At 48.7% G+C, this 27677-nt stretch overlaps 2 protein-coding genes and 2 non-coding genes across 4 annotated transcripts; 2 read left to right on the top strand and 2 right to left on the bottom strand.

The window, feature by feature from the left end:
• Positions 1-319: 319 nt before the first annotated feature.
• Positions 320-8376, bottom strand: LOC144118499 (high-affinity choline transporter 1-like). Its single transcript, XM_077651422.1, has 5 exons — positions 8234-8376; positions 4634-4763; positions 3460-3677; positions 2740-2938; positions 320-1661 (listed from the first exon to the last, which is right to left on the bottom strand). The coding sequence occupies exons 1-5, from the start codon at positions 8261-8263 to the stop codon at positions 745-747; spliced, it is 1494 nt and encodes a 497-aa protein (XP_077507548.1). The 5' UTR covers positions 8264-8376; the 3' UTR covers positions 320-744.
• Positions 8377-9266: 890 nt separating this feature from the next.
• LOC144119640 (high-affinity choline transporter 1-like) lies at positions 9267-21429 on the bottom strand. Its single transcript, XM_077652210.1, has 5 exons — positions 21204-21429; positions 13677-13784; positions 12079-12234; positions 11539-11687; positions 9267-9308 (listed from the first exon to the last, which is right to left on the bottom strand). Exons 1-5 carry the CDS (start codon positions 21427-21429, stop codon positions 9267-9269), a joined length of 681 nt encoding a protein of 226 aa, XP_077508336.1.
• Positions 21430-27223: 5794 nt separating this feature from the next.
• On the top strand, positions 27224-27295 carry TRNAE-CUC (transfer RNA glutamic acid (anticodon CUC)). The gene has a single exon. It is a non-coding gene; the product is annotated as a tRNA-Glu (tRNA).
• A 6-nt stretch (positions 27296-27301) lies between these two features.
• On the top strand, positions 27302-27373 carry TRNAQ-UUG (transfer RNA glutamine (anticodon UUG)). Its single transcript has one exon. It is a non-coding gene; the product is annotated as a tRNA-Gln (tRNA).
• Positions 27374-27677: the final 304 nt, after the last annotated feature.

The following is a 27677-nucleotide window of genomic DNA, read 5'->3' as shown; positions in this document are numbered from 1 at the left end:
ACCAAGGGAAAAGCGACGGCGTTAGAGAACCTACAGGTTTAGTTACGTCCTTTATTGCGGAGAACTGGTACTTAACCGAGATTTCCAAATGTTCCGCGTCCCTCGGTATGTAGTGCTGCTTATGTAAACGCGCTACATTGTGTAAATGCAATGCATAGGCAATGCGCATGGTAGACTGCTGGGAGAGTACAAAACCAGCCAATAACCAGACAGCATCGAAGTACACTCTTACTCAGTTGGCTGATCTCACTTTTTCTAAACAAACGTTGTAGACTGTTCCTTTAACGGCTTGTCAGAATAGGCGCAAAAACAAATCTGCGGTCGCCATGCACCTCAGAGATTTGATCTGGCCTCCAAAAGAAGAAACAAGCGGGAACAAAACAATATGGAACAAAACAGCAATGAGAGAACACTGGCGCAAAAAAAAAGACGTCTGTACCAAAAAATAAAGCGTAGCGAACATGGCAACACCGGTACCAGGATTCCCACTATTTGGAGTCGGCAAAGTTATTCTCTAGATCACAAATCTGGCGGCCCCTTACGCGCAAATCACAGCTCAACTAGTCTGTCCGTGCACAGCCTTTGCGCATATGCATGGCCATGTAGCTGAACGCAAACAGCCGCACATTGTAGTATAGTTTTTCTCTTTTGAGACTAAACGATAATTAACGAAACAAACATGAAATCTAGAAAAGAGGCAAATTAACGTCTAATCACGACAGTCATCGACCAGGAAGGGATTCACTACGGCTCCTCGTGAGTTTTGTCTTCCTGCTGCGGGGCAGCTGCGCCAAGCCTCTTTGACGAGTCCTTAATTTGGCTCCTTGAACGGCGATGCCTGTTCTTGGCCGCCTCCGTCCTGCTTGCTTGGCTTCCGACCCGCTTGACCTCCATCTTAGCACCGGGCCGATTCTCCGTTTTGCCTGTCATCGGATCCCATGCCATATCACCCGTCGTGCCACTTTTGGACCCCTGGCTCAAGGCAAGGGAACTGGTCCGTCTGTAATTGGCCATGTCGATGTTACTGGCCCTCCCGAGGTCTGCAGCAGTCGCTAAGCGGCTCGTCGTCATTTTACTGGCGTCTCCAACGCTGGCACTGCTCATCTTGCTTATGTCGGCACCAGAGCTTGCTCGTTTACGCCTGCTGGCATCCACCGCGCTGCCTGTCCTGGACCTCACCGTGTCCATTGACCGTGTCCTGGACACGTTGCTAGCCTTGCTGTTTGTGGACGCAGTGTCTCTGCTGACCTGGTCCGGGACCTTGTCCATAACGACACTCGGATCTCTTCTCGGATAATAGCTTGGTCGCCGTGCCTCCGGAACAACACCGGCGCCGGGAGCTTCAGCGTGGACAGGACCCGCGGCGAGTGCAAGAGCAGGGCCCGTGGCGTGGAGACCGCCGTCGACGGGCTGGTCCTTGCCGTGCTTATGGTGACAACAGTGGAAGACGTCGTAGTGCGCCGGCAGCCAGCCTTTCTCGAAGACTGTCGACGCACTGTACGAGACGAGCAAGATGGTGACCACACCGCACGTCATGCAGGTGAGCCGCACTGGAAACCGCTGGCCTTGCTCTTCGTCGTAGAACGGAAGCGTGATGCTCACTGGTATCCCATGCGTCGGCTCGCCCAAAAGCCAGCGGGAGATGCAGCCGACCACGAAGCCTGAAACCATGGGCACATTAAACAAACGTGGGAGGAGAGAGTCCTCTGATCGCGCTCAAATGAACCTTACCCGCCGTCACTGCTTGATTTTAGCCAGAAGCCGTAGTCAAAATTCTTTGAAAGCGCCCACAGGAAGAACCTCACTCGTTTCCTTTAATACAGCTTATAACAGAAGTGACATCTGAGATCAATGTCCACCATGGGCTAAAGCCCCGCAGTTCAATTGAAGCCAAGGAGAAGCTAACGAATCGGAAGTACACCCTGACTGGCTTTCAAAGCGACAGTGAAGAATATCTTAAGAGCGATACATCAGCCAAATCGAATGGGATGCTTTCCCTCCGTTTCGTACCGTCATCCTTTGTGGTATTTACAAGAGGACGTTGCTAGAGAAAACGCGTAGCTTGCGAAAATTAGTTTTTTTTGGTATCATGATCGCATATCGGTCGTTAAGCACTCTGCGTTTAACAGTAAAATATGGAGGCCAAATGTGAGAGGGTAAGAACGCGCACAAGCGACTTGCGGTAACTAGAAATAGCGTAAGCGTACGTGCGTATCGGTCATATTTGAGACCATTTTTACAGTCACCTTATCAAATGTTGCCGCCACCAGCCTCTAAGAAATCTAGGAACAACTGACGAAACTAGAAAGGTAAAAAATCAGTTAGGAAGATACATACAAGCCTTTGACCGGAAAATTGCGAGTCATTCTTGCATGACACGGCATGTTACCATGAGAATAACAGAGTGGCTTTTTCACTTACACTCTCGTCATCTGCTGAGGCAGAAACATTCTGAAACAGGCAGTGACGTTCCAGAAGTAAACTGCTGCCTACGTTCGGCAACTGATGCAAGTTTCTTTTATTGGAAAAAGCTACTCCGACTTTCCATGGGGCCTCATAAAGCATACCTGAAACTGACATCCCGCAGCCCACTGACGCTTCGACGGGATATTAGTGTTCTCGGCTGTTTTGCATAAACAGCAACATTAGGCGGTACATGGTGGATTTGTCCGTCCCAAAGAACACTTAATGGGGCGCACCGTGCAGTGCCTGTCTAATCTATAAGGTATCTTCGCCTACCCATCAGTGAGCCGTACGAGTTGCTGTGCTCGACGTACAACACGCAGAGCAGCTGCGGGAACAGCAGCACGTAGACCACTTCCGAGCAGAGCGACCACATCTCAAACACGGACTCCACGGACAGAGCCAGGTAGGTGGCCCAGCCTCCAATCAGGAGCACCATCATGCGTAAGATAACGGCCACTTCGGCGTCGGAAGCCTGCACAGAATACAACAACGAACACTGAAAAATAGAAAAAGACTAGCTACTGGAGTGTTTTAATTACATATGTTAAAATTACGAATCATAACGCTGTCAAATATGTGCATGTTTTCTTAAATGACTGCTTAACAGAGCAAAGATATGAGAACGCTATTGCGCTGGTCCCCGCAAACTTTGCAAAATAATTTCAAGAAATATTTACTGCTTCTCCACCCTTTTATGGATCTTGTGCGGGCTGTCGATGATAGGTGGTGTATCGGGATCCTGAGGCAATAAAATTATCTTTCTGCTTCTCCCAAACTCTCCAGCCGGAAAGAAAGATAACAGTGTGTCCTGTGACCGGAGCCTGGGCTGCTATCCGCTTCACTCCATATGCGCTTTATCGTTATCGCTGCGTTCTTACCTCAATATGGAAGATTTCTTCGCATTGTTCAGTGCCCCCAGAACCCACGCCTTTCTAAAAGTATATCGGAACGTGTGAATCCCCGCAGCGAATCATTCTGCCACCGGACGCTTACCATGGGCCGAACGACGGCCTGGTAGATGTTCCTGGTCACTAGCAGGGAGGCGCTGAGCATGGAGGAGTCCGCGGATGACATGATGGCCGCAGTGATTCCGAGCATACCCAAGATGGAGACTAGATCAGTGGTCAGATAGCGGATTGAGTAAGGCAGCACTCTGACGCTGTCCTTATTGTGCAGATAGTGGGGCCCTCGGTAGCCAGCCGCTGTGAAGTCTGAAAAGAATAGTACGCGGATAAGCTTCACAACAAGAACGCGTGCATACACAGAGAGAAACCTAGTAGTAACACATTGCACTTCACACGTAAAGAGACGCCGATGTTTCGTTTACTCCTAACATTCATGGCAGTGTAATATCTATGATCTATTAATCATAGATATGCCGCATAGTTAGGCGACAGTTCAGGTCAAGTATCTGAGTTCAGGCAGCACCATGGAAGGATATGAGGGATATGTTCATACAAATTTTTCATTAGTGTCACTTCCAGTTTCTGTCTTCAAAATCCCTCAGCATGTGTAAAGTGGCTACTAAAAGTGCGCGAAGTCGCACTTTTAGTCGCCGCAATCCTTAACTCTCAAGCTATGTACACGTCTTTCCCCTTGCGGCGCACATAGTGCCCTCTGCAAAATATGTTAGAATGGGCAAGAAAAAAAAATAAAAGTGCCCAGCCCGCGCCGCCGTTTGGCACAACGGTCTATGCACAACTGAGAGTGGTATCGCAGAAACGCCACTGTTTTGTAAGGTGTGATCGCCGCGCGGTAGATGCATTCATCCATACATATGTGTGGCTGCATCGTAGTATGAGACCGTGCTAAACGCCGAGGTGGGTCTGGGGATACACACTGAATGCAGAAAATGGCACTGAATGAACCGCGATTATTTCCGCGTTCGAAGGTGGGGACAACCAACAGCCGGCACACAGCCAACGAGAAGACAAGTGCTTCTGAAAAACAGAAAACGAACGGAGCTGTCATGGAGGTCTGAGGCTGCCGATTGGGTAAGGAACAATTTCAGCATACCAAACTGTTGCAAACAGGGCCGATTCGGCGATTCAGGGAGTGCCGGTGATAACAGTGGGGCATTTCCACGATACTAAAAATGGAAAGGGAGGTATATACAACCCGATGCCGGGAGGACACAATCTGCGAAGACTTGTTCACGGACACTCACTGGCACTCTTGGCTGCGGCGCCGATGACGACGGGAGGCAGAGCCAGGAAGATGCATCCAACGGCGGACAGGTAGGAGAGCATGCGGGCGTCGAAGTCACTGTCGGAGCCAAGCACTCGCTGGAAGTACACCTGCGTCACACGGTGCGACAAACGACGTTAACGCAGCGAATCCACCGCTTGTGATTGAAAGGGGGGCATTGTTGCAATCCATGAACCGACGGCTTACTCCGGTTAAGCGACGTGAGATAGTTCGGTTACAGAAGAGGCAGCGACATTTCAGTGCTATGGACACTATGTCCGGCCTCTAGCATTGTGAGAAAACTGTACGGCCTCGTAGACGCTTCATAGGTAACTTGTGACCAGGGAATGCTACGCTGGTTTTCGTCCTTCAAAACGAGAATCCTAGCTTAGAAATGCATGTCATCAGTGGCAGTCTTATCGAGATGGTCCTTGGGCGGATCTTTACAAATCCTGGCCGACACAGCGCACGCACACAGCTCTGCGTGTGGCAGAGATGCCATGGGCCAACTGCATAAAATGGAGACCCGTGATCAAGTCAACGTTATGGCATAGTAAAACAGCAGCTATGTCTGCAGTGTGCACCGTGTCAATCCCAGCCCGCTTGGTGGCGATGTACTCGTTTTTCGCCGACCACTTGTTTTACGTTCCCGGTCATTTGCGTTAGTTATTTATGGCGCCTATTTTCTCCACGGGAAACTCTTCGGTCAATTTGAACAATTGTGCGCCTTCTGCACACTTTATGTCCTTGGCTGTTTTTTGTCAATGTGCCGTGTCAATGCCGTTAAAGAGGAGCGGTGGAGGTTAGATGTTATGGTGTTCAGAGAATTTTTCCTAGCATTCTTATCACATGATTGGAAGCGGTCGGATGCCCGGAAATTCTTGATCAGCGCATTTTTTTCTAAGGGAAGATGTTTATGAACGCTATTTTTTCGCATACCATAAGACTGCACTAATACAATCGATATACGTGCGAATCCCTCATCGGGACGCGTGTAGCTTTCTGCTATTTATTCTCAAAAAAACACCCCATTGTTTTTTTATGCCAGTCTTAACTACCCTGAGCGAGCGCAGGAGAGACTTTAAAAGGAAGTTTTTGCGACGCATCGGAAGGTTGGACCATTCCCATCAATATGTTCACAGCAGTATCTTACAATATTCCACACTTGCCTCTCAGTTAAGAGTAATGTCCTAGAAAGCTGGACTTGAATATAATAAAAGGACACATGCTGTGCCAGCCACAATTTACCTATACGCGGCCTGGACCTTGTGGGCCATGTGGTAGAGCACTGCACAGACAGACTGCTGCCTGCTCGCGGGCAGCCGTCTGTGACAAGATCGGCTTTGATTGCGTGCCTTCGCCTCTCAAAAGCGCGTGTCTTCGCTACGAGAAAGATAATTGGGGAATAACATGTTAATTTTTCCTCAGGTCTTTTAACATATTTTACCCAATAAACAGGCGCCTTTCCTCTTCTCTGTTGAAACGTGACCAGTGCGGCCATGAGTTTAACTCGCGAAATCCTGCTTAGTAAAAAAAAAAAAATGTTGCTACGGCTTCCAGGACGCTTTAGCCTAGTATTTAGACATTTCTTTCCGTAAACATTGACTGATAAATCTCTGGGGTTAATGCAAAAAAGTTTATTCCAGGTGTATAAGAGTGATAATTTAGCGGGCCCTGTCCGGAGCCAGACTTGAAGCCGCGGTCCTGGGCCGGGACCGACTCGAGCTTTGAGTGTCGTGCTCAGGACAGGTTCGGGCCTCAGTGCTCTACAATTTTAAAGTACGAATGGTTGTTTGAGATCTCTCCCCTCCCATTTGCCGTCTCGTGTAAGGACGAAAAGGAGTTCATTGCCAAAAGGATGGCGGACGATTTACCGTGGTTTGGCCAAGTGCGAGTTAGGTACGCTAACACTTGGGTCGGATCCATTTCGGTTTCGGTTCGAGGTTCGGTATTCAAGGCCAAGCAGGCTTCACACAAAGGTCGGCGAAATCGGATTTAAGCTCTGTTTTAAGGGTATGACGCGACAGCATCATACCCTTAAAACGCGATGGCGTTAATTGTTAATGCCCATATATGAGGAATTGGTCATTCTCGACTTTCGATTCATGTGTCCCTGGGAGCCCTCATACCACTCCTGGCACAGTGGTGCAGCGGTTAAGCGATGCGCCCCTGCACTGCCATGGCAGGTGCTGCCGCTGGTCGGGATTGTGCGAACTAATAATAATAATAATTGGTTTTTGGTGGAAAGGAAATGGCGCAGTATCTGTCTCATATATCGTTGGACACCTGAACCGCGCCGTAAGGGAAGGGATAAAGGAGGGAGTGAAAGAAGAGAGGAACAAATAGGTCCGTAGTGGAGGGCTCCGGAATAATTTCGACCACCTGGGGATCTTTAACGTGCACTGACATCGCACAGCACACGGGCGCCTTAGCGTTTTTCCTCCATAAAAACGCAGCCGCCGCGGTCGGGTTCGAACCCGGGAACTCCGGATCCGTAGTCGAGCGCCCTAACCACTGAGCCACCGCGGCGGTTGTGTGCGAACTACAGGTTGCTATTCCCCAGCAACACTTGGTTATGCTTGGTTTCACTGCGAAACTAGGCTTCAGATAAGCAAACACAGAACAGCTAAGTGCTGGGAATGGTCACGACAAGTTCTAGCGCACTAAAACTAAAGCAAGAAGTAGAGGTGTTTTATTCAGACGCCACACCTATAGCATTCAGGAACAATTACAAATGCGCATTATTATGGGCGCCTTATGCACCTACGGTGTCATTAATTACCGGAGGAGGTAATCACTTGATTGGCGGAAGGGAAGAGGCAACGGAAAACCACACGCTGTATTCGTCCAGCTCAAGCCGGACCAATGTTCATAGGTTGTTTAAATGCGAAAAAAAAAGCGGTTTGTTGAGAATATACGAGAGCTTATTTGAAGCCCCGGCAATACACAGTTCAGTTATCGTTTCAGAATACTGAGAAACCACGAAGTGGTATCGCGGGAATCTATGGTAGCTGTTTTTAAGTGAATGTAAACAGTACTCACCTATAAGGCAGAAACGTGGAGGCTAACGAAAAGGGTTTATCTTAAGTTAAGGATAATGCACCGAACTATGGAAAGAAAAATGATCGATAAAACGTTAAGAGACGGGAAGAGGGGTGAGGGAACAAACGCGGGTTAATGACATCCTAGTCGAAATCAAGAGGATGAAATGGACTTGGGCAGGGCATGTAATGCGAAGGCAAGATAACCGCTGGTCCTTAAGGGTAACGGAATGGATACCAAGAAAAGGCAAGCGTAGCAGGGGGCGGCAGAAGGTTAGGTGGGCGGATGAGATTAAGAAGTTTGCAGGGATACGGTTGCCGCAGCTGCCAAAGGACAGGGCTAATGGAGAGACATAGGAGAGGCCTTTACCCTGCAGTGGGCCTAGTAAGGCTGGCGATGATGATGAACCCAGAAAAGATTCTCCCTTCACACTGGCAACATAGACATATAGTTGCATGGACGAAATAAAGATAAATAAAAATATCGCCCAGCCACCGGCCAAGAGGAGGAAATTCCATTCATGCATTCATGCGCTAACCTGCCAGGGGATGCCTCCGAGAGCTGCCATCAGGAAGCGGTCGATGAGCTGGCTGATGTCTTGGGGCTTGATGCTGCCCACCCAGTCGTTCTGAGGAGGACCAATGACGCCGACGGCGTGGTTGGCCAGGCAAGCAGGCACGCAGATCCACTGCGCACAAAAAGAAGGCATATTCGTTATACCGAAGCATGGTTATGTACGGCCTTCAGCAATGTGAAAGGCAGAAAAATTGCCCTCGATTTACCTGGTTCCCCTAAATACGACTTAGGAGCGCTAGCACGTTGTTTAGCTTTGTTTGTTTATTTCGCTTTTCATAAGCTCGAACATTCGAGTTGCACCCAGATGTTCTTGCGGTTGTTCCTCGGCTTTCCTCTTGCGACAAGACGCGCGAGCTGCTCGTTGCGATTCGAGTCGCCGTTCCTTCTGTTCGGTGGTGTCTGAAGTCACTTGCACACGCCTCTCGGCTGTGCGTTCCTCCGCCGACTTCATCATTCTTCTTCGCTGTTCAGCTCGCCTTGCACTTCGTTCGGCTTAGAAATCTGTCGAAGGACCGGCTTCATCCATGATTTACCGTTTGCTGCATTTCACGGTCCTTCGGCGGCTTCGTCATTCGCCTCTTCTTCCTGGCTTCTGCATGTGCTGCACGCAACTGCGTCTCTCCCTCTTCGCCTTCATATCCTCTCTGCACTCGGCTGCAACTGGCACGGCGCTCCTCCGAGCTTATCCGAATTACACCGAGGCTTGAACATGACGAGTCACGGTTTTCTCGCTATAGTGACCCATGTAATGCTAGCGCACTAAAACAATGCCGCAAAAGAAACACACCGAAAGCTCCAACTCGCGCCTTTCAACGCGTGGGCTGCAATTGTTACGAGTACATGCCATATGGAATACGTACATTCGGCGTCAAACGTTCACGTCCCCTGGGCAGTCCTAATAGCAAATCTCCCTTTGAGATTGGCCTCTTCACAATTAATTTGCCAGCACTGAGTCTGTGTGATCGCCTTCAAACCCTAAACACATCATTGACTGGTTATGGTGTTTGTGTTCCGGGCTTGACTTTGCAGGGCCGACTCTGTCGGCGGTTACAATGTGGCAAAATTGAAAAACTCACGTGAAACACTGAGACCTCCACGTGCTTCACAGGTCACACTGTCGTTTCCATGGGCTTAAAAAATCTATCAAGCATTAGCCAACGTTGCACCCTACGTGTTCCCGCTGTCGTGCTATGCCGATTATGTGCTGTGGCCACCTGGGAATATCTTGTAGCAACATAGCAAAGTGGGCGAGTTGGTGCTGCATCTTAAGGTACGAAACAGCGCAACTAACACGATGGACAAGAAAAAGAATACACGGACACGCGCTGGCTTACAACTGTCTGTTTTAATCGGAAAATCCCATATTTATAATCTCTAATCGCCGCGTCAGAGCCTCACGTCATCATCACAAACTACAACCTAAACAGAAAGAAAAATAATAGAAAGAAAAATTATAGAAAGAAAAATAACAATTGCTGAAACGCAAGCACCTACAGGCTCCCACGTTGTTCCATCAGCCATATCTCGCGCTTAGACAAGGCCATCGAAGTGTTGCTCACACACGAGTCAGCTTCTGTGAAGATATGATACGCCTCTACTACTTCTCGTACTAGTTGCTCTTTATGACGATACAGCACCACAGTGTTGTCAAAGTACGGTGTGCACAGGCAGGATTTGCAATGTGCAACCAACTTTGATGAACAGGAGCCTCCCAAAGAATTAGCATGTTCCAACATGCGATCATTGAGGCACCTGCCTGTTTGGCCCACGTAGAAATGGCCGCACGAGAACGGAATCCTGTAAACCACGCCAACGCTGTACTGCACAAACTGAGTTCCACCACCCTTCTTTGGTGTTACCAATTTGTTTCTTGCGTTTCACTAACGCCGGAACTTTGCTCAATTTGTTTGGCGCAGAAAACAGGATCTTGCCACCAAACTTCTCCGCTATCTTCTGCCATCTGTGCGATAGGCGATGAACATATGGGATCACCGCCCCTTTGTTCTTACTGCATTTGCGATCTTCAGCTCCTATTTCTTCTTTCTTTGCTTTCATCTTCCGGAGTAGTCTGTTGCACGCAGACACTAGTATACTTTTCGGAAAACCTGCCGCTCTGCAACGAGACCATTGTGTGTCAAAGCTTGAACCAACCTCATGCAAGCAAGACTTCCTAATAGCCACTCCCAGGCACGCCATGGCGATCCCATTCTTGTCCAGCTTGGAATGATTGGAGTCAAAATCGAGAAGTGGCTTCTGCGTTCTAGAGGCGTAGCGCCAACAAACATGGTTCCTTTGAAACTTGAAGTTCAAGTTGAAGTTCCATTATTTTTCTTTCTGTTTGGGTTGTAGTTTGTGATGATGACGTGAGGCTCTGACGCGGCAATTAGAGATTAGGAATATGTGGTTTTCCGATTAAAACAGACAGTTGTAAGTCAGCGCGTGTCCGTGTATTCTTTTTCTGGTCCTTCGTGTTAGTTGCTCTGTTTCGTACCTTAAGATGGGAAGATAACCCAGGAAACCAGTGACGGCTGTCAGAAAATTTGGCCCAGCTTGACTTCTTAGCGCAGCTATTGCGATGTAGAAACCTGATCCAGATGTCTTCAAAAATACTGCGAAAACTTTATTCCAATTCTGTTCAAATTCTATTCCATTCATTTGCAGTTGGTGTAGTTGTAATTACTAGTACTGACTATTACTGGTTAACATTTGATATTTCCCCACCTTTGACGACTTCACATCGTTTCGACCAACCGTGACTTCTGTAACGCCGCCACTTCGTGGGCGGCGCCAGGGCTTTCGTGTCGATGAGCCATTTAATGCTCTCGCATTAATAAGCATTCCATTTGATGTTGCCCAGGTGACGTCGGTCAGCGGTGGGAAGGTTCTTCCGAACTTCTGTCATTAGGAGTCGATCCCCCATATCCCTGATCTACATCGAGCTGTTTAAGGCTGTGGTAGTGCTGGGCCACACTAGTTCTGTCGCGCGTGACAGGAACTATATCATTTTTTTTTCATCCCCAGCAGCCAAAGGCATCCCAGGACGGGGACACTCTTGCACAATCAACCTGTTTGCTTCAATAAAACTCCTTTGCGATTGCAGCGCTTCTCTTGCATCCTTCCTAGTCCTTGTTATTTGAGCTGTTAAATTCATTGCAACCAATCCATCACTGCCAATATATTCCGCGCGAACAGTGTAACATCCTCTAACCCACAACGAATTAAAAGAGTCCTGGAGGACTCCTCAGCGGAAGAGTAAGAAAAACTTGCCAGGCACACGGCTGTGACTGATAGCTGGAGCAGGTCTGTGCGCGAGACTGCGTAGAAACCGCCCAGGGAGGTGTAGAAGAACACGACCATAGCGGACGCCACGGTGAAGAAACGAATGTCCACCTCCAAGATGGCGGCCGCCGAGTCTCCTGCGAGAGGCACTCGCTCATTAGCAGATGCAGGTTGGCCGGCCAAGAAGTTCACAACCAGTGTATTGCGTTATTCCAGTGTTCGCGATGGCTGTAGAGGAGCCGGAATAATGTTCAAAGCAAGGGTGGGGAACATGCTTTACGTGCAACTAAGAAACTTCAACAGTGTTGAGACGACTCCGTCGAGATAAGCTATATTTATAAGAGGTTCTAAAATGCTGTGTTTGCAGAGAGTGTGTTTGATTACAGATAGTTTGCTTCGGAAAGTTTTGTGCTCGTTTGGATCTGGCAAACGTGCCTGACAGCTGCGATAATCTTCAGTGACTAAGGCCACATAGCAGTTGAAGACATTTGGCGCGCCCGAGATATGGCGCGAACGAACCATCCTCACCTAGCGCCGCCAGGATTGCAGCCGTCCAGAAGACGTCGCCGGCGACGGCTGGGAAGCAGAGCAGCAGCGCCATCCAGCGACCGTAGCGGTGCTGGAACGGGTCCAGCATCGTCATGGGTTTCAGGGCGCGCATCTTATCAGTGAAGAAAGTTCCGCCTGCACAAAAATGAAACAGGAATGGAGGCACACGTCAACTCATCGCCATCATACGTACCAAGGCCGCATGTACAGAATGCATGCCGCCCACATGCCGCCCGTGGGTCTGAGCCCACAACGTCCGAATTTCGCGTCCGGTGCTTTACCAACTGAGCTACGGCGGCGGCTGTCCGCTACTTCGGGGGTGTTTGTGTTGCATGTAACCGATCTTGAGAGCATTTACCAGCGCCACCCTCGTGGCACTGGTGAATTTTCCCTCTTACCGCTAACTCTCAATGGGCGGCTTCTTCCTTACCTGTTTCTCTGTTCCCTCTTCAAATCCAGGCTGATTCGAGACCTTACCATCCCATAGACGATGCCAAAATGGGCGCACATGGTATATTTTGATTTTTGGTCTAGGCATTTGGTCTCTTCCATGTCCACTTCCGGTTTTCGCGTTTGCTGAAGACGGTATCCATGATATGTAAATTGTTTTCTTTCGCGAACTCTGCTTATATCTATTTCTGCTTTTCCTGGAACGTATGTTATAGTCACCCACTGCCTAGTCACACGCCTGCTTCTTGCCTACTTTTGCACTAAAGTTGCCTATTAGTACAGTGAATTATGTCCTTACTTAATGAATTGCTGACTCCATGTCTTCGTAGAAGCTTTCGACTACCTGGTCAGGACTGGATGTAGGCTTGCGGGCCTTCACCACTTGAAGTTTGTATTAAACTTTATACGATATAACTTCTACCCTCACCCTCTCGTTAATGGTATAGAATACATCTATGTTGTCAGCTATATCCCTATTGATCTGGAATCCCACACTATAGTTCTTGTTTGTCCGCTCAACCAGGACACCATAGCAGGTGCCCGCTGTTTAGCACTGTGTATGCATCATGTGTCCTCTTAACCTCACTAAGGCCTACGATATTCTGTTTATTACCCGCTAGTTCCTCAAGCACTACAGCTAGGCTAGCCTCATTCGAAAATGTGCTAGCGCTACACGTGGCCAGGTTCAGTTTCCAATGGTTTCCAGTCCGAAGCCGGAGATTCTTAGCACCCTTCGTGGTGTCGCAGGCCTGAACGTCGCCTTGGCCAGTTGCTCCGCAGCCACTGGAGACTAAGGGCCGGGGATTAATTGGCTTGCTCAAATGGAGGCCAAGAACTACGTCAGGGGGCTATCTTGGTGGGGGGAGGGGGGTACGTTGCAGGCTCTTGTCGCGGGGATCAGGCTGCACCTAAGGCCTGATTATTCAATTCCATCAACACCTGGCGAATTGCGGCGCGACCGGGATTCGAGCCACGGTCCTCTCTCATGCGAGGCAGGTGCTCTACCCCTATACGCCATCGTACTATCTACATAAACATTGCTAGGCGACTTTATACGGTCGCCTGAGTCTCCAGCAGTTTTACTTAATCGGGTCATGAAGAATGCGGCACACGCACTGGCGGCTTACCAATGATCAGACTGACTGCGTAGCCCAGCGGAGTATGGCAATACACGATGCCTTCCTTGTACACCGCCTCAGCAGTTCCGTTGAGGTATCCGCCACCAACCCAAGTGGCTGGTCAAAGTCAAAGAAAGAGAAGAAAAAATAATATATGAAGCTTAAGCGTAGTGATAAGCGTAGAAAGGTTTCAGAAGCAGTCATTTACAAAGGCTCACCCACTAAAGGTAGGTCGAAATAGTTACTAGCTACGAAGCGATATGAGATTACCAATTCGAAGTGACTTCATGAAGCGCATGATTTATCTTGGTCCCTTTGTTACACGACATTTAACGTGCAGTATAGCGCAGAGTTCGTGGCATAATACAGCTGCAGCATCACAAACATTTGCTGGGCTGCCGATAAGCACGAACGAATTCCATCTCCCTCCCACAGGGCTGATTTATAGAGCCCATAATTTCAAAACGCTCAACGGATTCTGACCCACAAGCATTGCGGAGGGAACCTGTCGTGATTGGTCAACTATGCGGCCACTGTCTTCACTGAAATAATTTCTGCAACGTGTTGGAGCCTCTCAAAGGTTTTGTTCTGCATGTGTGCATAGGCGACGTTGCGATGGTGCGTGAAAACATCACGATGACAGCCCCGAAGCTAGTTCTCAGGACCTCTCAAAATCATTCAGATACGGTGATGACGCATGCATGCAGACACCAAGCAACAGGGCCGTCCCCATTTGAATTATTAATGCGTAAGCATTGTATGGCTATGTTTGCGGTTTCGTGTCACCAAGAGCTTGTCATCACGATAACTTTCGAACGAATTGAGTTATAAGAAAAGAATGGTTTCATTAGATAGAGCATCAAAAAATCTCGCAGGGGAAATCATGAGATGCCTGTGGGGTAATTAGTTAATTAGAGCCAATTAAGTGGAAAATGCGACAAAATGGCGTCCGGGGCCACGTGTCACAGTGGACGTCAAGAGTGTGGATGGGTTACATCGACGTCTGGAAAGAAAAAAATGTGGTGTGACGTCATATTTGTGGCGTCGTACGGTGTGATAATTTATTAATTAGAGCTAATTAAGTAGGAAAAATGCGACAAATGCTTACGCATTCCTCCAATGCTGGCGCCGCAGTGACCTCAATTTTTTCGGAGCCACTACCGACAAGTGGTGCAAGAGCTGCCACGAACGTGAGTGCCATTTCGGCCTTAGCCCTCCACCGCGCTAATCCTTGCGCGTTTCAACGCGAACGACTTGCAGCGCGTGTTTACCCGTTGCTACAAGCAAAAAACACCGCTTCCTTGGATGTGTTGTGACCAATGAAAGGTACCGATGAGTATCAATTCAGTGATGGGTATTGCTTCTCTGGTGAAAAACGCAGAGGCCGAAGCTGTCACGAACTCTGTATGGCGCAAACACGCCGTAAATACGCCACGGAAACGCGGACAAGTATCTCCAAAATTTCACTCGCACTTAAAAATTAAGAGGAACGTTTGAAATCAGGCAGTCGCTCCTTTTAATCGTCAGTCTAAAAGGCGAGAGTACTGTACCGGCATTGGCACACAGCCAATGAAACGACACTGCCAGCATTCTCTTTTTCCAGCTGTTTTGCCGGCAGAATAACCTGCAAAAAAAAAAAAGCTGGCGGCAGCCGGCACAAAATCCTTAACCGAAAGAATCTCAGAATGCTACATGTTACCTAAAGGCGACGTACCCCCAGGCGAAACATATTAATTTGTCCCGTTTTCTTTTTCAAACAAAGTAAAGAAAATTCATTCTCGAGGAGTGTTGTGCACATTACGTGACTACAGCGAACCACAAAGAAAACACTGCCGGCATTCTGCTCTGCGGGCGATTCTGCCAGCTGCCGGCACTATGCCACTTCGTAATCTAAACTAAATTTATTTGCTTTAGTTGCACCGATTCCTTTACCATTTTGTTGTATCCCGTACCGTTGGGGAACTGCCCAGTCCGACTGCCCGGAGCAGCCGGAGCACCACCACGTCAAGCACCCGCCACGTACATACTTCGACCAACTCCCTTTTATTCCAGTTCAATGATGAATATATATACAGATGTGCGAGTCAGCTGACCAGATAGGGCGCATGCCTAGCGCCACCTAGTTTATACAAACATAACTACAGAATACAATACCACATTATTCCCCCTCAAAAGAGTTAGCAACTAACACTGGAAAAACACAATAAACACTCAATGTCTTTCATAGTCTTTAAACCACACTGGTGGTCTTCTTTGTCTCGTCGAATGCCTCAGTCCTGGAACGTCCCTTTCAACTGGCGTCTGAACAGATGGCTGCTGGGGTGGGTCGTGGTTCTCCTGCTGTGGTTCGCCAAGTGGTTTTGCTGATTCAGGCGAACAACTTTTCGGAACTGTAGGTGGTGGAACTGGTTGGGGGCAAGGTACCAGCCGACTCCGATTCCATGTGCGGCGATCATTGAGCTTGTAGGTATCTTGACCACATTGGTCCACAATGGTGAATGGACTCGAGTAGCTCAGAGCGCCCTTAGGCACGTGACCAGGCAACTTGACTCTCACCGGTTGACCTGTTGTTAATTGAGAGTACTTTGCAGCTCGTCGACGGTCAGTGTAATACCCCTGTCACACGGGCACTCTAAAGGCACTTTGAACTAATGCTCCTTTATGCTCCCAAAGGAGCACTACTTCAAGGGAGTTCGTCCGTGCTACACGGTCGCGGAACGACCTTCGCAAGAAGTTTTTAGCGCCCTCATCGGCGAAAAGCGTTATTAAAATTGCAAACCTCACTGCACATGTAAATACAGAAATGTCACATTTTTTTTTAGTAAATTAGTTTCATAACCGTATTATGTTAAAGCAACGCAATTTTAACTGCAATAATGACATGATTTTCCAAGTACAGAGCATAACATCACAGTGCTGGCCACACTGAGCCGTGGCTACCGTGACGCTCGTATATCGGAACGAGAGTATGGCGTGGTGAGACTGCCACAAAACAAATGATCTTATATTTTAAAGCACCACTAATCTTACGAAGTTAATTTATAAAATGAAAATTGAACGTTTCTTTTCTCAATTTATTTATGCTGTTAACTCGCTGGGAGAGAGAGTACTCCCTTGAAGCCTCAAAGGACGAACTCGAGCTGCCTTGTTTCGAAGCTCCTTTGAGCTAGGTGTCCTTTGGCGCGTCCGTGTGGCAGCGCGCGTTCGTCCTTAGAGTAATGGAGCATTAGTTCAAAGTACCTTTACAGTGTCCGTGTGACAGGGGTATAAGTCTTACTTGCTTGTTGCCTTTGTGCTACTCTGCTGTGGATGGACTTCATCGCTGCCTGCGGATCTTGAAAAAACTCTTTACCTGGCGCTCCTACAAGATCAAGTTTTGTTCTGGGATGACGGCCGTGAAGAAGGACGGAAGGCTTCACTCCTGTGGTCGCATGCGGTGTGAAACGGTAGACTCCCAGGTATTCGGTGATAGCTTCCTTCAAAGGCCGATGTTCTTGTGCGCAGACTTGAACGTACTCTTTGAGTACTCGATTAAACCTCTCTACCTGCCCGTTAGCTTGCGGATGATAGACTGCCGAATACGTATGAGCGATGCCACGTTCTTTGAGGAAACTGTCAAACTCCAAGGCTGTAAACTGAGCACCATGATCACTCACAATCTCGTCTGGATATCCTTCCCTGCTGAAGATGCTTCGCAGAAAGGAGATGACTGTTGCAGTTGTCACCCTTGCTGAGAAACAAACCTCAGGCCACTTGCTGTAGTAATCGATGGCTGTAATGGCAAAACGGCAATCTGCCGGTACTTCGGAAAAAGGGCCCACAATATCGATGCCTAGCTTCTGCCATGGTGCAGATGGGAATGCAACTGGCTGCAGAGGTGGTGTCACGGGTTTTGCAGACTTGTCAACAGATTGGCATACCGCGCAGGATGCAATGAATTGTTCTACTTGCTTGCACATAGCAGGCCACCAGTATTGCTCACGTAGTCGCTGCTTTGTCCTCGTTATTCCCGGATGAGACTCGTGGGCTGCGTCAAGAAACCGTGCTACGAGGGACGAAGGTACTACAAATTTGTCACCACGAAGCAGGAGGTCTCCAACGACTGAAAGCTCAGTTTGCACCCGGTAGAACGGAACTGCTTCGGCAGGCAACATCTTCACTGCGGGCCATGCCGATGTCACCCACTTTATAACCTGCTGCAGCAACGGGTCCTGCATCGTTTCAATGACAAACTCTTCATGAGTAATGCATGTTGAGACAACACAAACAGTCTCTTCTTCCTCTTCCTCCACACGACCTGGAAGGGGCATCCTTGAAAGAGCATCAGCAACAGTATTCTTGTCACCCTTGTGAAATTCAATCGTGAAGTTGTATGCCAACAGCCTGGCGTGCCACCTCGCAATCCGGAACGGTCGGCGACCTACTCCCTTTGTACTAAGGAGTGTGACCAGAGCCTGGTGATCGGTGCGTAATATGAATGAACGACCCCAAAGGTACACTCTCCAATATTCGCATGCCCACAAGCAAGCAAGGGCTTCCAATTCTCCTACAGAATACTTCTGTTCCTGTGAAGTAAGCCTGCGAGAAGCAAAAGCAATCGTCACCAGTTCATCATTCCTTGTCTGTTGCAACACTGCTCCCAAGCCAATGGATGAGGCATCCGTAGTGACAATAATGTCACCCGCAGGATCAAATAGCTGTAAACATCTTGTGGCCAGGGAACATTTCAGTTGCTCGAAACAAGCTTGTCTTGCAGGGTTCCATGTGAATGTGGCATTCTTACGTAGCAACTCTCGAAGAGGCTCGACAACCACCGCATAGTCAGGTATAAATTTGGCGTAGTAGCCTACCATGCCCAAGAATGAGCGCAGAGTACCGACATTTGCTGGGGCTGGCACAGCCTTGATGGCGTCAATGTTACCTTGTAAAGGGCGTATTCCCTTGTGACTGATCCTGTGACCAAGGAAGTCGACTTCTTGCACATTAAAAATGCATTTGTCATTCAACTTCAATCCAGCCTTTGCAATCAAGTGCAAAACTTGTTTCAAATTCTTGAAGTGCTCTTCACGTGTGCTCCCGTACACAATGACATCATCTATGTAGCACAAAGTGTTTTTGCAGTTCTGCAAAATAGTGGCCATCATTTTCTGAAACGCAGACGGTGCTGATGCAAGACCGAAACAGACGCGCTTGAATCTGTACAGTCCACTATCGGTTATGAAGGTAGTCAGTTCCCTGCTTTCAGGGCTTAGCAGAACTTGGTGATATGCAGCTGCTAAATCAATCTTTGAAAAGTAATTTGCGCCATGAAGTTTGTGCAATATTTCTTCCGTGTGCGGCAGTGGAAATTTGTCAACGACAATCGCTTTGTTTGGTTCGCGCAGATCGACACAAATTCTTATCTTGCCGTTTTTCTTTGCTACTACTACGATTGGAGACACCCATTCAGACGTGTCAATCTTTTCTATGACATCTTCTTGCTCAAGGCGCTGCAGCTCTTCGCGTACTCGGTCTCGCATTGAAAATGGCAAACGCCGCAACTTAGCAACAACAGGCGTGATTCCTTCTCTGATCTTGACCTTATGGACAAAATTTGTTGCAAGCCCTAACTTGCCATCAAACAAGTGCGGAAACTGGCAAAACAGTTCACGGTCAAGGCCTTCTGGCGCTTGCGTAATATGGGTGCATTGCAATGACGTACCGTTGATTTGCAGACGCAGCGTTTCGACAGCGTCGATGCCGAGAATGTCAGTACCGTCCTTGACGACATAGAAGAGAATGTCGGCCTGCCGATCCTGGAAGATGACTGGCGCCGTGAAACACCCCTCGATGGTTATTCTGCGGCGAGAGAAATCGTAGAGTGACGCTGATGTTGGCTGCAAAGGGAAGCGTTTCAACCTTGAATACGTGGCGTTCGACAGAATGGAGACAGCAGAACCCGTGTCTACGAGGAAACGTATAGGAACATCTTGTACGAAGACTTCTGTGTGTATCCCTCCTTTGCACTGCCGGTCGAGAAGCAACACGTTGAGATCGCCGGATGCACTGCAGGTGTCGACTTCTCGGACAGCAAGGGCCCTTTCGTCAGGCATGCCGCTTCTACAGACACGCTGAAAATGTCCTCGTTTGCCACATTTGCTGCAAGTTTTACCCCGCGCCTTGCATGTCTTGGAATCTGCAAGATGCCCTGAAGACCCGCAACGGAAACAGGACTTCGGCTGCTGCGAACGCGGTAACTGCGTTTCTGAGCGGCATGGCATCCGATGTTTTTCGACCTTTTGAACGCTCGCAGCCGATGACTGCAGCTCAAGTGAGTAATTCGTGGCTTCTTCGATACTGTTTGCAATAGCCAGTGCGCGTTCAAGAGTGAGCGAAGTGCCTTCAAGCAGTAAGCGTTCCCGAAGAACAGGGTTGCACGTTTTCGCTACAAGTTGGTCACGAATAAAATCGTCAGCCTGCTTACCGAAGTCGCAACTTAATGCCAGTTCACGCAACGCCGTGACGAACGCTGTTGCAGTCTCCCCGGGCAGTTGGGTGCGTTGTCCGAACCGATGCCGCTCCACGACGACGTTCGTTTTAGAAGTGAAGTAAGCGTCCAACGTAGCCACCGCTGCATCGTACTCGTCGCTCGTATCGCTTCCTTCCTTTCCTTCTGTAGGCGGCGTCGACGATTTCTCCTCCGGCAACGCGTAGTACAAGCGTTGGCCTTCCACACCCAAACAGTGTAGCAGCAAAGCTTTACGGCGCGCAGGTGGGTGAGCGTCGCTCCCGGACGCCAGGAGATAGTTCTTGAAAAGGCGGTGCCACTGCGTCCAAGGAATGGCGGGCTTCCCGGGCGTCGGCAGGAACTCGGGCGGTTGATGCAGGCTCATTGCTTCCGCGTTCGGTTACTTCACCACTCGTCGCCAACTGTTGTATCCCGTACCGTTGGGGAACTGCCCGGTCCGACTGCCCGGAGCAGCCGGAGCACCACCACGTCAAGCACCCGCCACGTACATACTTCGACCAACTCCCTTTTATTCCAGTTCAATGATGAATATATATACAGATGTGCGAGTCAGCTGACCAGATAGGGCGCATGCCTAGCGCCACCTAGTTTATACAAACATAACTACAGAATACAATACCACACATTTCTCTCTCTCAGCTGACCAAAGGCATAAACACCTGAACCCCGTATACCACAGGGAGTGACACCTATGGTCAAAAGGCAAATGAGATATCACATGACTCCGATTGAATAGCGCAGGGTGAGGGAACAAACCCGTGTTAATGACATCCTAGCCGAAATCAAGAGGAAGAAATGGGCTTGGGCAGGGCTTGTATTGCGAATGCAATATAACCGCTGTTCCTTAAGTTAGGGTAACGGAGTGTATTCCAAGAGAAGGCAAGCGTAGCAGAGGGCGGCATTTTGTGGGTATACGGTGGCAGCAGTTGGCAAAGGACATGGTTAATTGGTGAGACATGGCAGAGGCCTTTGCCCTGCAGTTGGCGTAGTCAGGCTGGTGATGATGATGTTAGCCATGCGCAGCTCACCGGTCATCGATGCGACGCCCAAGAACAGCGGCAGGCTCCGGTTGGCCATGAACAGCTTCATGAGCAGGTTGGCGTCCCAGCTCTTGCGTCGGTTCTCCGTGCTGAAGCGCGAACTGTGCAGGTCTTCGCGGTTCGAGTGCGCCTTGTTGCTCGACCAGAAGCCCAGCAACACCACGGCCATGTAGTAGCAGATGATGAGCCCCAAGGCCAGGACGTTCGCCGCCATGTCCACGCTGCCTCAAGGCACGCTCTGGTCGCGGGTTGCCGCGCGGTGCTCGCGCGTATATATGCTTCATTTACTTCGCGCCGCGCGGCACGCGTCCACGTGAAGAAACTGAAAAACTGTTCCAGAAGTGTTTGATTTTTAATAATTAGGCAATATTTCCTGAATCGTAAAAGGAAGGCGCGTTATTCATTGAAAAAAAGTCAACTTAGTGTCTTAGCGTTTTTTTTATGGAGGCAAAACGCTAAGGCACCCGTGTGCTGTGCGATGTCAGTGCACGTTAAAGATCCCCAGGTGGTCGAAATTATTCCGGAGCCCTCCACAACGGCACCTCTCTCTTCCTTTCTTCTTTCAATCCCTCCTTTATCCCTTCCCTTACGGCGCGGTTCAGGTGATCGCCGACATATGAGACAGATACTGCGCTATTTCCTTCACCAAAAACCAATTATTAACTTAACATGCCGCCTGAAATCAATGAAAAATTTGTATCAGGCAATGCATCTGATGCGCACAACAAACAAGAAGCGAACAGAAGTGATATTTGCATGGATACTGAGGATACTTGTTTCAAACAACTGGTGCACGAAATTCATTCTTATTCAAACGTTAAAATTGACGCTTTTTTCGGATTATGAAGAAGCTTCACGAAGGACGGCAGACAAGCGCAATCCCTATACAGGGGAGCCAGGGGTGCTGAGAAATCATGTTCTATACAGTATATTAGTGTTCACGTATGGGCGATCGTTGGCGCATTTAACGGTTTGGTCAATGTAAACCACGCCACAACTTAAGGGAATGGAGGAAACACTTTCGACAGCGCACGGCACGAAATGTGAAGGATCGGCCTGTGGGAACATGAGCATGGCCGGTTATTCCAAAAGGAGGAAAGGGTAAATTAAGGGTAATGGAAGAGGTCCATTGCAAATAGAAAGTGATGATGTCTTAATTTATAATATATATACATACATATTCTTATTCCTCTTTAAACGTGATAGCGTTAAAGGCCCCGTTGTCCAGAAAATCCGGCGTCGGCGTTGTGAGCGACAAATCACCGGCGTGACTCTGGCAGGTGGTGCCCAGAGAGCAACCTAGGAGGCAGTTGGGCCACCTATGTCACGTGACCTTGCGGCGTCATCACAACCTGCCCGACCAGATAATGAGCAAACTGCCCACCCTGGTAGGTGGCAGTTAAATTAATGATTAGTAGCTGGGGAAGAGCAATCTGGGCCGCAAAAGGTCCACCGTTAGGAACACCTGTCATCGCAGGGCAGTGGCACATCGCTTAACCGCTGCACCACTGCGCCAGGCGGGGTATGAGGACTCCCAGGGCTCTATGAATATAAAGTAGAGAGTGACCTTCTGCATATATGGGAATTAATCCATTACGCTATCGCGTCATACCCTTAGGGCGGAGCTTAAGGTGTCCCCCCCCCCCCCCTAATTTTTCTGGGAGGTGCTCCCTGCAACGGATACTTGCAAGTCGTTCTTTAACTAAACTTTGTTCCCTGACTCTAATGATAGGACATGCGGAGAGAACCCGGCATCGGAGAGTTGCTCTAACTCTTGGCTGAAGCTGGACTTCATGGAGTGCATGCAGGATCTACTGAGGGCATTCAGAAAGCACATTTTGACAATGCTTCGTTTCGCGAGCTTGGAGTAAGCCGAACGGTACGATGGAATAGGTTTCGCCATTCTGTGTTCATAGGGCCAGTAAACACGGGCGGAATGAAAAACCAGCCTTTGATTAGATCAAGGAATTCATGGGCCACATCGAGGGCGCCTCGGAAAACACCTATAACACCAGATACGCTGGTCTGGGAAGGTTCGTGAGTATGATCCAAAAGGACAAAGTAGTTGCCGACGTACCTGAAAGTTTTAGCGACTGCTGAGAAGGCTTCCAAGAGCAAGGAGAAACGGTGGTTCTTAGGCGCGAGAAAAAGATCACTCAGAACTGAGGCAATGCAAGGCCCAGTACATATTCCGTTGCTCTGAACGAATATGCAGCCTTCCCAAACTCAGAAAGTAGAGTGAGGGTGAAAGCTTAGTAAGTACAGCAACCCACCGACCAAAACGCCCACTGGAAGAGCCTCTGGTGAGCGTACTGAGGCATTAAAGGACCCCAGAAAGGGGCTCTCAATGAAGTTGCGATATGTCTGGGATGTTAAAAGACGTCGCTTCGTAATTATCCTCCAGCAAGAATTATTTTAATGCGTTTTGTGGAAGCTGAGTTATATGCAGACAAAATTTGAACTTCCGCGTCTTCGCGCCTTTCCCTCTCCTCTCGCACGCCAAAATGGCGGCGTCCCTCCGCCGGCCCCACTCACTCGGCACCTCCCCAACCTCCGCCGGCTGCGGCACGCGCGGAGTGGCTACGGCCGAGGTAGCCCGTGACGTCTGCAAGGATTTGGCGCTGTGAACCAATGATAACCCCCGGCTGCTAATGTCACTTGCACGACGTGACGTCGTCTGCCAGGCTTTCGTGCGAAAGCCCGGCACCGCGCGTCGCCGCGAGGTGCGAAAGCGGGAATTTCTAAAAATGTATTGTAAATTTCCTGCTCGCTTTTGAGGTCTCGTACGCGGCATAGATGCTCGGTGGCCCGCACTCTACATAGTGCAAGCATTTTAAAGCCACGCTCAAACACCCCTTTCTGTGGCCCTTTAAAAGTACCGTCCATGGGGTGGGTCGAACAGAAGGGTCGTTCAAAGAAAGCGTTTGTACCATCGAAGTAATTTGCACCCTTAAGGGTGCATTAAGGGTGCATTTGCGTGTCTCTGACTAGCGCCTCTGCACTTCTTCCAAAAGGATGTAAAGTATCGCTGACGCACCCATACAATGGGGTGTGATGGTCACAGTAACACCCTTTTTCCGGCTGCTTTACGGTTCCATGTCTTGATTGTTTTAAAAGGCGCCCTTCAATTTATTTTGCGTGCACTCTTAGAGGGTACCTGAACAGTCCCTACGAAAAGCTGCCGACGACCTTTCTAACTTTGCACTAAAATTACGCCCATCCCAACTATAAATTAGATACCCATGTGTGTATTTTTACGGTGTGTCTGATCCTGTCTGCGTAGTAGTCAAATTTACGATGTCTGCGTAATGTTCCCGACGTGATTTCTGGGGATATTGCACACCAACGCCAGTGGCGTGCAAATCATAATAAAAAAAGCGACTGCTCAAGGGGCCAACCTTCAGTAAACCCTTTCGCACATACACGATTTAAGCATGAGCAACCTCTCGATGTTAGAGGAACGCAGCCAGCTATAAGCGTCACTGGACAGAGTCATACAAAGCTAGTGAGGTGACTAAGCTCAACACAGAAGCCACAACGGCTGCGCGGAATACTTACTTGCTCTTGACGCGCATACTCTCTCCCCGTTCATGCACGCCATTTGGGCGAGCCCCCATTCGGAATCAGTGATGCTCAGCAATTCAGCTAAAGTAACTCCGTTAATTATCACATTATGGTGGCGCAAATCGCAGTCATAGCTGCACGCATCAAAGCTGCAGCTAACCTTTAATGGAATCATCGAATAGCTCTCATCGTTTCAAAAGCACGCTTGACTGAACAACTGCTAAGTTGATCAAAATGTCCGTACACCCTAACACGCCCTTGCATCCGCGCACCTTACAGTTAAGTGTGTTAAGGTTCGTAGCGAGCTCAGTGCACCCGTTTTCAAAAACTAAGAAAAACTAATGTTGTTGAAAGGGTGCCTTCATAAGTGTTACGCCTTTAACTGTACCATTTTTTTTTTTACTCTGTAGTTCTTGTTTCAGAAGAATGGTGAGTTGGGCGAGGTGGATGTAGTTCATTTTGGCGGTAAATTCAGCGCGAAGGGACAAAGGACACAGAAAGGGGACAAAACAAGCACTGCCTCGCAACTAAGTTTTATTAAGAAGGCATCGCGACCAGCGCACTCGAGAAATTATGGAGGCATATTTTATCGAAAAGAAAAAAAGATGTCTGTGTCAGCACTCCCTCGGTCGCTTTATTTGAAAGTGAGATAGGATTTTTAAATGCCTCATGACGTATCACCTTTTTGATCTGTGACGTAGTGTATTCTAGTTTTTGAACTTTAGAGATGATAGTGCCCTCTTCGCTATCTTTGTAATACGTGCCTATCGCACCTTGGTTGTTTTTTCTGTATGTATACATTTTTGCGTTCCTTCTTAACAAAACTTAGTTGCGAGACAGCGCTTGTTTTGTCCCCTTTCTGTGTCCTTCGTCCCTTCGCGCTGAATTTACCGCCAAATAGTTCTTGTTTACTTTTTTCCTTTAGTAGTCGTCCCCGAGTCCACGCGCGTTCTCATATCTGCTACGCCCCGGACGGGAAACATAAGGGGTTAGGTTAGGTTTCGAGTCCCCAGACACGGACCCCGTTCAACTACAATCACTCCTTTACAGCGCTTTAGAAAAAGAAGCCCCTTCCCACGAACATGCATCCCATTCAACATTAGGGTCGCCGCGCCCTCCACGCCAATTACTGCAATCACTCTATAACTGAGTCTACGTAGATCCAGTCGAATACTATACCCACCACGCGTTCGCGCTGGCAGCGATAACTGCGACCGGCAGCAAAATCATTTTTCACGATTAATCATTTTTTTCCTCACGATTCGCCATTACGGACGACTCGCTTAATGTAAGTTTTGAACGGGAACCTAAGTGTCCGTATTAACGACGCAAGAGTGCACTTTAAATGTACATTATTTGTACTTTGCGCCGAGAACAAGCGGCCATATAATCATGTCGTGGGCAGGACAACCTTAAATGAAGGAGCGACTATACGGATAACGATAGGTGGGTCTGTGCAACGGCAAGGCGAGGATCCGATAACGAGATAAACACCTGCATGGGAGTACAGACAAGCGCGGCGTAATAGGCGTTAGAGCCAGAGCGAGGGGCTCTCCGATGTGGAATGAAGCCCTGTTTTATCTATTCTACGATGCCTCACTGATCCCTTTCTACTATCGCAAAGTATTTTTATTATGTATTGCTTCTATCGATTACCTTCGCAAATTCGCCTTCATAAGCATATATATAATTATCACTGCATAGTCACAATACTCGAAATAAGACGAAGGCAGGGCGATATATAACACCGGTTTTTATCACGTTGGTTCAGGTTGTCGTGTTTGCTTGGAGCCACCGGTAGTTTTTTAGAGCGAGAGCTCTAGGTTTCGGGTATACAGCTTCCGATTTCGATGCGGAGCAGACAATGACCTTCAATGCCTCACGAGGGCAAACCGAAGTTAACTGCGTGGAGGTATGGGCAGAGCTATGGTAGCATGACCACGTGATCATATGACTGACCATTGGGTACCTGACCTTGACCACTGACCTTGACATTTGATTTGAGACAGCGGAGACAATGCTTAACACAGCTTTCGCATGTACAACTAAGTTCAAGCCACGTTGAACCCCAGCCATTTCTTTTTACCTTCAGCCGTCGCTCCGATATACAGGACACTTGATGATGCCCGGATAATTCTTTTTATTATTTACATTTCTTCACGTTGCTTTCCTTTTCTCATTCCTTTTCCTTCTACATTATGCCACAATCGCCCAGAGCACCAACGCGAAGCCTTCGTAGTGCGGCAAGACAGCGACTCGAAGGCCGTATATTTTTATCGCGGCGATCGGTTCCCCCCGCTCGCCGACGCGCAACAGCTGAGAAGAGCTTACGAGCTCGAGGGCCACGCTCGAACGACGTGAAGCCGTCCGTGCGTGCAGCCTGGCTTCCAACGGCCGGACGCAGCGACTGAGCGCTTAATTCTCCCGTCTCGACGGCGAGTGTCTCCGGCGTGGTCTAGTGGCTAGGATACCTGGCTCTCACCCAGGAGGCCCGGGTTCGATTCCCGGCGTCGGAATAAGTCGGTCTCATGGTGTAATGGTCAGCACTCTGGACTTTGAATCCAGCGATCCGAGTTCGAGTCTCGGTGAGACCTGGCTTTTTTTTCCCTACTTTTTTTTCTTTTATTACGCGCTAGCTTTGTTGAAGCGATGATTTATACAAGGCTTTCTACTTTTGCGATGAGATCTTGAATACTAACGCGCTGTAATTTGTGCGTGTGTTCGTGCTTTGAATGCTCAAAGCATGGGGGAAAAGCAATCAGTATAATTTAAGCCATTTAGCCAGCACAGATGCGTAAAACGCAGGCCTCTTTTTTTTTTTTTAGACCTTCCCTCTGGTATTTATGAGGGGAGCGTGCGAAATTCTCCAGAAATATTTCAGCGCTGGCAAACAGTATA

Source organism: Amblyomma americanum, chromosome 2 (genome assembly GCF_052857255.1).
Source record: "Amblyomma americanum isolate KBUSLIRL-KWMA chromosome 2, ASM5285725v1, whole genome shotgun sequence".
NCBI classification, from domain to species: Eukaryota; Metazoa; Arthropoda; class Arachnida; order Ixodida; family Ixodidae; genus Amblyomma; species Amblyomma americanum.
Note: the sequence above shows the minus strand (reverse complement) of the source record. Positions and strands in the feature narration are given on the sequence as shown.